The 12495-nt window shown below is 36.3% G+C and overlaps 3 protein-coding genes and 1 long non-coding RNA gene across 5 annotated transcripts; 1 reads left to right on the top strand and 3 right to left on the bottom strand.

The window, feature by feature from the left end:
- Positions 1-716: 716 nt before the first annotated feature.
- HMA3 (cadmium/zinc-transporting ATPase HMA3) lies at positions 717-3842 on the bottom strand. The gene is given in 9 exon segments (NM_001302990.1): positions 717-1316; positions 1399-1601; positions 1705-1907; positions 2002-2329; positions 2423-2560; positions 2638-2893; positions 3022-3119; positions 3232-3489; positions 3641-3842. Coding segments are annotated over 9 exon segments (2286 nt in total).
- Positions 3843-5581: 1739 nt separating this feature from the next.
- Positions 5582-8773, bottom strand: LOC147930185 (uncharacterized). Of its 2 annotated transcripts, none has more exons than XR_015574689.1 (2): positions 8511-8773; positions 5582-6393 (listed from the first exon to the last, which is right to left on the bottom strand). It is a non-coding gene; the product is annotated as an uncharacterized LOC147930185 (long non-coding RNA). The 2 variants fall into 2 exon arrangements; XR_015574688.1 differs by having other exon boundaries at positions 5582-6398; positions 8511-8769.
- On the top strand, positions 5787-8336 carry LOC104730309 (nitrate regulatory gene2 protein-like). The gene is made up of 4 exons (XM_010449462.3): positions 5787-6792; positions 6867-7087; positions 7169-7392; positions 7473-8336. Exons 1-4 carry the CDS (start codon positions 5787-5789, stop codon positions 8173-8175), a joined length of 2154 nt encoding a protein of 717 aa, XP_010447764.1. The 3' UTR covers positions 8176-8336.
- Positions 8774-9149: 376 nt separating the features above from the next.
- On the bottom strand, positions 9150-11696 carry LOC104730308 (GDSL esterase/lipase At4g30140-like). The gene is made up of 5 exons (XM_010449461.2): positions 11020-11696; positions 10296-10420; positions 9989-10213; positions 9646-9886; positions 9150-9553 (listed from the first exon to the last, which is right to left on the bottom strand). The coding sequence occupies exons 1-5, from the start codon at positions 11267-11269 to the stop codon at positions 9348-9350; spliced, it is 1047 nt and encodes a 348-aa protein (XP_010447763.1). The 5' UTR covers positions 11270-11696; the 3' UTR covers positions 9150-9347.
- Positions 11697-12495: the final 799 nt, after the last annotated feature.

Below are 12495 nucleotides of genomic sequence, written 5' to 3'. Positions count from 1 at the left end.
ATTACTCATATGACTAAATTTGATGTATTCACTATTTAAATTGTGCAACAGTATATATATATTTGTATTTGACATCATAACTCTATAAATGACACATCTTTTTTAGTTAAAAAACATATATCATTTTGTGGAGGTTAAAACAATATATATATATATAGTATAATAAAATCATACATTATTAGTTTATTTTTATATTTTTTTTACCCATTTTGACATCAATTGTTCTATCCATTTTAACATATAAAATATTAAACAATTTATGTATAATGGAAAACATGTAAACCAATAATGGAAAATCGAAATTGAATAAGGTAAGATACTATAGTTTCTTTATTCATTAAAACATTTTAAAAATTGTAATTAAAAAAAAAATAGAAATTGATGTTGTTCATATATTTAGGAAAATATATATTTCTATACTCGATTTTCCTAATTTGATTTTTATTTTAATTTTTTTTTTTGTATTAAATGTTTTAATTACAATGGCATATGATGTAAATATTGTCCAACTTCAAGCCTTCTTCCAAAAAATGCTGTGAAAATAATAATATAGATATTGAGGACTTTAAATTTCATTTTAGATTAAACATTCTGAATTTTGGTTCAAATCAAATTAAGGTCACTAATTCTAAACCGGACATTGATTAAAGAGGTAAAGAGGTCTCTGTCTGGTTTGAAAACAGGTTTACAGAACCCTCTAAATCAGAGGATGGTGTTCACTTTTGTTGATCCTCCTTAGGGCCACTACAACAACCAGAGCAACAAGTCTTTTTACTCGTCTCCTCATTCTTCTGCAGCAAACCAACTTCTAGATCTTCTGCGTCATCCTCCTCAAGCTTCATTGGTGAAGGAGGAGAAGAAGGGGAAGCACGGTAACATGCAGACACAGCTTCACGCTCATCACGTAGAAGCATCATACTATTGATAATCACAAGCAAACAAGTCCCTGCATCTGCAAGAACAGCTGCCCAAACCAAAGGGTAACCTGCAAAACCAAGCACCATAATCGCTCCTTTTATACTCACAGACAAGACCACATTCTCAATCACTTTCTTGTGACTTCTCTTCGCTAGTCTCATCCCTTTAGGAATCTTCCTTATATCGTTTGACATAAGAATGATATCTCCTGTCTCTGTTGCAAGTGCTGACCCTGAGATCCCCATTGAAATGCCAATGTCTGCTTTAGCTAAGGCTGGTGCATCGTTAAGCCCGTCTCCTACCATCATTGTAGGCCCTTGGCTCTTGAAGTCATCGATGATTCTTGCTTTTTCTTGTGGAAGAAGTTCAGAGTGAACAATATCCAAACCATTCCCTAACTGTAAAAATTATAACTCACTGATTATATGACTCACAAAAATAGAGAGACAGGGGACTGGTTAGATAATGACTCTGCTTCACCTGTTCTTGAATAGAAATGGCTGCGTCTTGGTTATCTCCTGTGAGCATTGCAGTTTTGATGCCTAAGGCCTTTAGTTCCTTGAGAGCTTGAGCAACCCCATATCTACAACCGTCCAAAAGGTTGAAACTTCCAACCAGTTCTGCTCCAATGTATATGTAACCAATGGTCTTACCCCGTTTCATATTAGCTTCAATATCCGGAACTTTATGTAACATCCCCAGAGAAGAGATATTTCAAAGGTTAGATATATGAAAAACAATAACAATACTTAGAGAAATGTAACTTCAGTTGAAAAGTTCTGAGACCTGTTAAGCATCCAGCTCTCTGTGCAATTCTTTTGTTTCCAATGTAGATGTCTTGAGCATCTATTCTCCCATAAACTCCTTCTCCCGGAAAATTTTGAAAGTTCTCGACTACATCAGGCTTAGGCTCAACAGAAACTGATCTTGCATAGTCAATAAGTGCCGCTGCCATTGGATGACTTGACTTGCTCTCAATGCTTGAGACCCTATGAAAACATCTCAAAAGCTTCTAACCATCCATATAAATCCTATACACCCTAAATTTTTTATTTCTGATGGGACAACTATAAACATACTTACCAGTAAAGCAAGCTGTGAAGATTGATATTGTGAGAAAGAGACCTAAAATCCGAAACCATGAACTCAGCTTTTGTAATAGTTCCTGTTTTGTCAAAAGCAACAGTCTTGATCTTTGCCAGGGTCTCTAGACAATCACCAGTTTTGATTAGAAACCCGGATGTGGCTGCCTTAGTGAGAGCACAAAAGGTAGCAACAGGTGTGGATAAGATAAGACCACATGGACAACCGCTTACTAAAACTACGAGTGCTAAGTGAAACCAATGGCTGAGGTTGTGAACCTTCAACAAAGCCGGGATTACAGCAAAACATGCAGCTAATATAACAACAGCTGAATAAACAACAACAAAAACAACAAAATGGAATCAAATCATGTTACAAAATGAGAAGGAAGATTGTATATATATGTTTCTTGTTTCCTTACATGGAGTGTAGTAGCGAGAACATTTGTCTATAAACCTTTGAGTTTTGGTTTGGCTTTTCTGTGCTTCTTCTACAAGCTTAGTCATTTTAGCAACTATGCAGTCTCGGGCTAAAGCTGTAGTTTTCACCTTTATATAACCTTAAGATAACACAACTCGTGGCAATGAGCTAGGATCATATATATATGAAGACCAAGATAAAGATTTTGTTTTGTACCATTAAGATTTATAGTTGCAGCCAAAACAGTTGACTCTCTGTGTTTGGAGACAGGGAAAGACTCTCCTGTCAATGTTTTCTCATCAACATCACAGCTTCCATCCACCACAACTCCATCGATAGGTATACTTTCTCCAGCTTTCACTGAAACAACTGTGTTGATCATAACCTCATCTACATTAACTTCTAGTCCAGTATCCGCTATGACTGCCTTTCGCGGCGCTAAGCTCATCAGCGATGACATCACTGTGCTTGCCTGAAAACAATTGTTACTTCAGAACAATGAATAAGTGAAAAAAAAAAACAGCAAAACTAATGGTTTTCAAGTTTTGTTATTGTTATGATTTTGTTATAGGAGCATATAGTAACTCTACAAAAGCTAACCTTTTGAGCAGCACTTGACTCAAGCCAATCTGCAACTGAGAATAGAAACACAATTGTGGCAGCTTCCGTGAAATCTTGCATACATAACGTTGCTATCACTGTTGAACAAAATCAACCAAAATATAGATGCATTACCTCACCAATAAAACCTATCCTACAGATCATTACAAGTGATAATGACTCAAGAAAGATTGATTTTTTTTTTTTTACCAGCAATTAAAGTGAGAGCATTGATGTCAAGCCTGAACCTTGTAACCGAAGCAACAGCTTTAGCAAGGATGGGGAAAACTCCGGCCACCACCGCAACAATAGCAAACCATTCAAGCGGACCATAGAAGTACTTGAAGAAGGAGAGAGCAAGCAACACACCAGAAACTATTGCAAAAGGACTTGTCCATTGATTCTTTAAGCTTGTATCTCCGTATGGTCTCACACTTGCTTCTAGTCTTGCTTGATTCAGTGCCTTCACTGTCAAGAAATTAATTCCACACACAACATTATAGGGTTTAGTTGACTTCAAAAAAAAAAAAACAAAACTTTGGCTTCACCAATGGACTAATGATTTAAAACGACTAGATAAAAGTCAAAACGGCGATTGAAAGAATTTTTATTTATTTACCGATTTGAAGCTGAGAGATCAAGAAGGTGTCGTGGACAACGATGACTGTTCTAGAAGGGACGATGACGGAGAATTCTATAACGCCGTCAAGTGGACGGAGAACGTCTCCAACGATAGAAACCTCCGATGAACAGCAGATTCCAACGACGTCGAAGTAGCTCGTCTGTATATTCATCTTCTTTGTCTCTTCACCTTCCACCATCGTTTTGTTGTGTAAGGTATCGGACATGAGATTCCAAGGAGGAAAATTACTTGTTGTCTCTCTAAGGAGATAAATATTAGTATATCAAATCAAGTTTTGGTGTCCGTAGAATTAATATTATTTGTTGATTTTTTCTAAATATGTAAATGTTATCAGATTTTTTTTTTCTTTGTCAACTTTTTAATATATACAAAAAAAAAACATTTATATTTTACAGATTGTAGAATCAATGTCACCAATAAGAAAATGAAAAAATTGGTCAACTACATCCACCTATAGTTTGACAAGTCATCGCCTATATGATATCCTAATGGGCCGTGTAAAAAAGAATACATGTAAAATGCTGAACCAAAAAAGTTGTTGGCCCTAAACGACTTTGTGTGATACAAATGGCAGTTGTTCGTAATTAAGTAACATATGAAAGGGTAACAACGAGAAAAACTTTTGCTACCTACCGAGGCAACCGATTATTTATCTTTGTTGGACCCCATACTCTGAACCGTGATTCTCTGAATTTACAAAACTAACCCACACTTGTTTGTGTCACAATTTTTAGTAATTTTTTGAGACAAAATCAAATTTCTATTTTTAGTTCTTTTTCCAATCTTTTTGAAGATGAGACAAACCAATATCCTTGTTGGTAGGTCCAATCCTTCATACTACTTCTTCGCTAAAAGATATCATGAGACTTGAATTGAATTAATTTCTTTAAGCGAAGGACTATAAAAATATGGTAAGAGATTTTTCTTAATGCGTCAGAAGTCAGAACCACCTAATAGTAGTAGATTATCAATTAGTATTACAACAAATGTTTGTATTGTGTAACGCCTAAAACAAGGTTTATGAAGTAATAAAATAAACAGTAGTAGTAAACAAAATTGCATGTACTTACGCTAACGCCATAACTATAAATAAAGTGGACATGATAAATAAATAAAAGTGAAATAAGACAAAACAAAACACCACCCATTGACACATTGAGACTGCTGTCAACAAAATATGAATAAACCAATCACATTGAGAGTTGAGATTTAGCCAATGCAAAGGACACTTTTAGGACAGTGGTAAAACCGTTAATAAACGTAAAAACCGAGGTTGATAAATAAACATAAGTCAGTACTTTCATGTTCGATAATAATAATAAATAAAATTTATTTTTATCTGTGGTGTCTTCTTCTTCTTCTTCACCTTCTTCACTCACTCATCATTACTCCTACTCACAAATATATTTGTGACCGTTGTTGTTTTCTCCTTCCTCCTCCTTCTACACGCTCCACAGCTTCTTCTGATTGACCAATAACACCTGAAAGGTTTTGTCTTCTCTCTCTCTCTCTCTCTCTCTCTCTCTCTCTCTCTCTCTCTCTCTCTCTCTCTCTCTCTCTCTCTCTCACTCTCTCTGTCTCTTCCAAAAATCTAATCTTTTTTTTTTTTTTCTTTCAGATTAGGGTCCCTCAACTTAGTTGATTTTTTTACCTTTTCTTTATGAAACAAATGTGTTAAAAGGGTTTTAGATTTTTCTACTCATTCTTTTTGTGCTTCTTCAAAGGCTCTCATAACGCATAAAGTTCTTGGCTTCATCATTTTTTGCTTTCAAGATTAATTTGGCATTATATCCATTGAAAGACACAAAATGAGAGGAGTTTCGACTCTCAAGAACTCACAAATCATCGTTTAAGACAAAATAATAGTCTTGTTTCTTTCAAATTAAGCCAATTAAAACACACAAACAAACAAGAATCTGAGAAACGTTATGTCTCTGTCTCTCTCTCTTTTTAATCAATGCTTTTTTTTTCCAACTGTTTTCAAGCGTTTAATTACATTTACATGTTTTAAGAATCTGATATCTTGTTCTTAGTTTTGCAGTTTCTTCTCCCAACACATTGTGTGAGTTCTTGAGCTTTGTGGAATTGAAAGCTTTTAACATAAAGACTTAAAAGAGAGACAATGGGATGTTCTCATTCCAAGTTTAATGACGATGAAGCTGTTCAGATCTGCAAAGATAGGAAACGTTTCATCAAGCAAGCAGTTGAACATAGGACCGGGTTTGCTTCTGGCCACATTGCTTATATCCAGTCTCTAAGAAATGTTTCAGATGCTCTTCGTGAATATATCGAAGGAGACGAGCCACACGAGTTCTTGTTGGACACTTTCGTCACTCCAGTAAAGAGCAGCTCAGGCGGTTTCATCGAGGTATCTCCTCCTTCAAAAATGATTCAGAACGAGGCTGAGTCGAATATGAATGTTAATTACTTGATGGCTAGTGGAAGCAGAGCGGTTCGTGTTGAAGAAAAGCCTCTTTTGTCACCTGAGACTTTCCAGGTTGAGAGTTATGGAGCAGATAGTTTCTTTGGGATGAACTCACCTCAGCATAGTCCTGGATTAGGTGGTAGTCACAATATACCGCCTCCTTCGCCACAGAACTCCCAGTGGGATTTCTTTTGGAATCCATTCTCTTCATTGGATCATTACGGATACAGTTGTGATAACCAAAGTGGTACGGATGATGAGATGATGAGACGGCTGAAGCGGGTTCGTGAGGAAGAAGGGATTCCTGATCTTGAAGAAGATGAATATGTTAGGTTTGAGCATCATCATAACATGAAAGCAACAGAAGATTGTAATGGGGATACAACGGGTCAAGAAGATGATAAAGTAAAAGATGTTAATGAGGAGTGCGAGACTGAGAATGTGAGGGACACGAACTGCATTAGAACTCAAGAACGTGGAAGCATTGAAGTGACTACAGGGCATGTTGTTGGAGTTACCACAGATGATGCAAAAGGAGAGACACCTGGTTTTACTGTGTACTTGAATCGAAGACCGACGAGTATGGCAGAAGTTATTAAAGATCTTGAAGATCAGTTTGCGGTTATATGTACCGCTGGTAAAGAAGTCTCTGGTCTGTTGGAAGCTAGTCGAGCTCAATACACATCTTCCAATGAACTCAGTGGTAAGATTATAATCTTCTTTGTTTCTAACTAGATATAAAATGGATGTGGTTGGTTCTGAAACTTCTTATTGCAGCCATGAAAATGCTGAATCCAGTAGCTTTGTTCCGCTCAAGCGGCTCATCAAGATCGTCTTCCTCATCAAGATTCTTGATCAGCTCTTCCGGAGGTTCCAGGGCGAGTGAGTTTGAAACCAGCAGTGAGTTTTCGGAAGAATCTTGTATGCTTTCAGGTAGCCATCAGTCAACGTTGGACCGTCTATACGCTTGGGAAAAGAAACTCTATGATGAAGTTAAGGTAATAACTGAGACCTTTAACAGTATTTTCAGTTCTCTCTCTCTCTCTGTCTCTTGTTACCTGACTTGGATGTTGTGACAGTCTGGAGAACGAATACGGATTGCATATGAGAAGAAGTGTTTAGTGCTGAGGAATCAGGATGTGAAAGGAGCTGACTCTTCCTCGGTTGATAAAACAAGAAATATAATCAGAGATCTACACACTCAGATCAAGGTCTCTATACACTCAATCGAGTCTATCTCCCAAAGGATTGAGACTCTTCGTGACCAAGAACTGCTTCCACAACTTCTTGAGCTTCTTCAAGGGTATGCCAAAACATGTTTCAGAAAACACACAGGTTTCTTTCTCTTTGACTGATAAGAACATTGATAATGGTATTTTACAGATTAGCTCAAATGTGGAAAGTGATGGCAGAGTGTCACCAGATACAAAAGCGAACATTGGATGAAGCCAAGCTATTACTTGCAACCACACCTTCTAACCGTCACAAGAAGCAACAACAGACTTCACTACCGGAGATCAACCCTCAAAGATTAGCTCGTTCTGCATTGCATCTCGTGGCTCAGCTTCGAAACTGGAGAGCCTGCTTCCAAGCATGGATCACATCTCAGAGATCATACGTGCTGTCTTTAACCGGATGGTTACTCAGATGTTTCAGATGTGATCCTGATCCAGACAAAGTCAGATTAGTGTCTTGTCCTCACCCAATCTATGAAGTCTGTATCCAATGGTCAAGGTTGCTCAACGGGTTAAACGAGAAACCGGTGATAGACAAACTCGATTTCTTTGCATCTGGGATGGGTGCAATCTATGCTAGGCAGCTTAAGGAAGAACCATCTCCTGTAACAGATGGTTCGAGGAAGTACTCAGGACAAGACAGCATGGAGCTTGTTGAAGCTGAAAAAGTGGAAGAAGAGAAGATGATGACTGCTGAGAAACTAGCTGAGATTGCAGTTAAAGTACTTTGCCATGGAATGTCAGTTGCAGTAAGCTCACTCGCTGAGTTTTCCATTAGCTCAGCTGATGAACACTCGAAGCTTGTTAACCATCCAGAGGAGGACACCATGCCAGAGCAAACTGAGATGTAATACAACTTCTCATTTTATTTATTTATTTCTTCCTTTGGGCCAAAGAAGTTTAGGATGTTAGGTTAGTTTTAGCCCCCTGGGAGGCAAAATGTGTATTATTAAGACACTATAAGAGTTAGTTTCAGTAAGACTTCCAGTTTGGGATCTGGTTACTAGGATTATATGAACGTGTGCCATAAATTCTGATACACTAACTAACCTCATTAGAAAGTAGAAACCATATCAATATCAAAATATGTCTCTTTTTGACTAAGAGATCAAGAACAAACACATAAAAGGTGAATCTTGTGTTCTCTTTCTTACAAAGAAGTCAAGGAAAGAGAGATTTACATTACCAGTCCATTCGCAAAGAGAAGGCTTTTGGTATAGTCATCCTCGTTTCATCAGAAGTAGATCCTCCCATTCCCATCATGCATAATTAAAGAACAGTTGCGATAAACAGAGAAGCTATAAAAAAAAAAAAAAAGAGGAATTGAGCGCCAATTCGATCAAAGAAACAAGCAGCGGTTAGTCTTTTTATCCACGGTCTTCCATGATCGGTCACTGAAAGCTCAATTCGATCGATGCGATCTAGATTGTGTGTGGAGAGTGGACAAAATCTTAGGAATTAGGATACTTTTGACTTTTGAGTTTGAGCCTTTCTTGTTTTGCAATCCTCTTTGGGCCTTTACAAGGCCTGACTAAATCATCATTTTTTTTTTGTTATGGTTAATCATCTTATGACTTATTAGGGTTTGGATAGTTCAAATTCTGTTATTAAACCATCCTTAAACCATTATACATGTATCAACTAATTATGATGGCCCATTACAACTGACGTCAAATTAAAATTATGGCCAAAGTGTACACACCAAAGTAGGGACCCTTTGTCATAATCTAAATCGTGAGTTTATGGAGGTTTTAACTTGCAAAACACTAGTTGTATATCTTTAAAAAACTTGCATCAAGCTTCAAAAATTAAATTGCGAGGTATGTTAACTAGTAATGTTGCAATCCTTTCTTTTTTTTTGGTCAACTATTACAAACCTTTGTAATTCCATTATTCAGTCTATATATATGATATTATTATGTGTTTATGATAGATGGTTTCCATCTAGCTAGACGAAACCCGGTTTACAGTAGTAAAGGGCCTATACCATATGCTTTACAATGGATCTATTAAGCCCTAATTTTCAATTCACAAGCTGGGATATGGTGTACGGAGTAGCTATGGTTCCGTTATACGCTGCGTTAGCCACCACTACATTAATAATTTCCGTGGGGTGCACGTTATCCCAGAATATGTATGTGTTTCGGTCTGGACAAACCGGTTTGTTCGCCGCACAAAGTTCTTGCCCCGGATCAACCGTACAGCAACTCCTATCGCCAACCGTAATCCCTACAATTTTCCAAATGAATGATTACAGCTTCTTGATCAAATTACTCTTAAAAAAAAACAATGCGTTACGTTTTCTTCAAGTATAGAATTACCTAGAGCAGCGAAATCTTCAGCATTTCCAGAGAAGGTATCAGCATAAGTGTACTTCGCTCCAGATTTGTTGTTGAATTCTGTGACTAGGGATTTGAGGTAAGTGTTGAAGATACTCGCTGCTTGGTTCACTTCTTCTGCACAGCCAATGCCGCCACCAAGGGTAGCAACAACCCGTGGTATACATCCTATCTTACCAATACTGAACAAAGCTACATTCTTCGCTCCTAATGCGTACAATTGCTATACAAACATGCATGCCACAGTTATATAGTGATCTAAACATTATGTAACAGATGATTATATTTAGGGTTGTTTGTTTCGTCTCGTCAATACTATATTTACCAGCAAATAGATACGGTAGCGGCGTATGAGAGATCGAGCGAACTGGTCAGGATTATATAGACGACGAGCAACTGTAGGAGGCGACAAGAAGTAGTTGTTTAGGTAATCGTTGCTTCCGATGCTGATTGTGTATAGACATTGCTCTAACCGACTCCGTGGCACCAGCGCTTTTATGATCGCCGACTGGTGGTTCTCTACTTGCTGTCTCAAACTGATTCGCTCACCCTATTAGTATTTTCAAGATTTAGTTATACTAGATATGGGACATATTAAGTAGTATATTTATCATTTTGGGTGGGGTTGTTACCATATTTTCGCTGGTGTCGTCGCGGATACCGCCGGCACCGGAAGCATAGTTGAGTCCGACGTTAGCTTGTGCCTGTGATGCTCCGGCGAACGGTGGAATGTAATCATTGAAACCCACTAGCTCAGCTAAAAAATAGTCCAACTTTGTTAACACTAAAAACAGAACGCTTGTAGATTAATCTGATCGATAGCTTTGATTTTAATTATTTTATAGTAACTTTTTTTTAATACTGCTGAATATTACAACAATTAATTTTAGTACCAAATATAATTATTTTTGTCTTTCTGGACTAATTATAAAGTTTGACTGAAATTTTTGGAATCCTTCAAATTTTGTGGTATATATGTTAAATTTTTAGGATTTTGGTGATAATTTTAGAAAATAAAACATAAAATGTTGTATTTATTTAGATTTAAGTATTTAAAGTTTAATTAAAAAATTAAAATATGTTTTAACAATAAAAACTACAAACATATCTTGAATCAGAAAGGTTTTTCATTTTGCTGGTCAAGAATAAAAAAAGTTCATCATGTATAAGTTCATTTACAATTTAATAATACTAACAAATATCTTAATAATTTATGGGGTTTTTCTTCTTCTAAAGCAACCTTGTCATGCATTATCTGCTATATGATGACATCGTAGCTAGTTGCTAATCGAATAATGTAAGAAAAATATGGAATTTTGTCTAACTAAAATCAAGAAAGCCGGTATGAAAACTAACCGATTACGTCTGGAGTATTCCGACCGTTGCTAAACCGACCGGTTGGACCTTGGGGAAAGTCTATACCATAAGGTAAATAGTTGACCTTTGCCAAAGTGTTCAAGGCATTGTTGTTACCGTTGTCGAAGACAGAGTCTCCAAACACGAAGTAACACGGCGCTTGCTGTCCATGCGCCGCTGGTGCGACCACTGCGGCTGCTAACACGGTGGCCACTATAAACCACAATGCCTTGGACTCTCCCTCGACCATTTTTAGGCAAATCGGATTATACGAAAAATGAGGAGAGAAAGCTAGCTAGCTTGATGAGAGAAAAAGAAAAAGGTTGGCTATATATATGGACGAGATTTGCAAACTCTAGATGGTTAGTTACTTACTTAGATGGATTGCTTCGAAAATTAAGAAACTATGCCACTATATATAGCACGAGGCTGAGTGAATTAAGGGAGACTTGGAAATTTATATATTTTTCCTTTGCATGAATTAAGAGGCTTCCTTTGAATTATCATTATCTATATGAGGTGGACGTGTTGATTATTTATTTTCGTTTTCTTTGCATGAATAAAGATTGATCTAATTCTTTTAGAAATGATAATCAATCTATCTGATTTACTATACATGTAGATTTAAAGCCTCCAGACAAAATCTTGTTTATTATATCGAATGCATTTTTAAGAACAAAGAATACGAATAGTTTGTGAAATACATATATATATATATATATATTTTTTTTTGTCAAAGTGAAAGCTTTACATATTAGTTTTTAAAATGTTCTTTCAATACGCCATCTGATATGGAACAAACTGCATTACGACAACATCTCAATTTGTGTACCAGAACCTTCAAAAAGCTTACTACAACAGTATGACTATCGTAGACGGTACATCTAACCATTTGACGACCAACCACTGGATCGAAAGATCCGATTAACAGAAAAAAAATACTTGAAATTATACATGAAATGGAATTTCAACGTTTAGAGAATTAAAGTGGCCTTCAATATGTATTTTTGCCAATAAATATTAAACACAAATTCAAAAGAACAAAAAATATAGATATTTGTAAATACGAATAAATAAGCAGTACGTTATGAAACTTAAATAAATACAAATTCTTCTCTTGACTAGTGCTAATACAAAATCTCTCAAACTAAACAAGTGCACAACTAGCCCATGCAAAAAGTTTGGTTAAGATATGCCAGATTCCACCAAATGCAAATGAACCTATAGCTAACCATACATTCATTCATCTATATCTCTCAATATTAATTGTAATGTATGGTACAATGTATATAGAATTTTATTTTGCAAAAAAGTAAGTAAGCTATATATATATATATATATATCATAATCGTTTAAGAATATAAAAGAAAATGACGTATTGAGTAAGCTAATTGGTAAAATTATCATAAAGGGCTACAACAAATGCCGTATTAAGAAGGTTATACCGTATACTCAACATACAATATGTTTATTCTA

Source organism: Camelina sativa, chromosome 12, assembly GCF_030686135.1.
Source record: "Camelina sativa cultivar CO46 ecotype springtype chromosome 12, ASM3068613v1".
NCBI classification, from domain to species: Eukaryota; Viridiplantae; Streptophyta; class Magnoliopsida; order Brassicales; family Brassicaceae; genus Camelina; species Camelina sativa.
The sequence above is the reverse complement of the archived record's forward strand: the minus strand, read 5'-3'. Positions and strand labels throughout refer to the sequence as shown.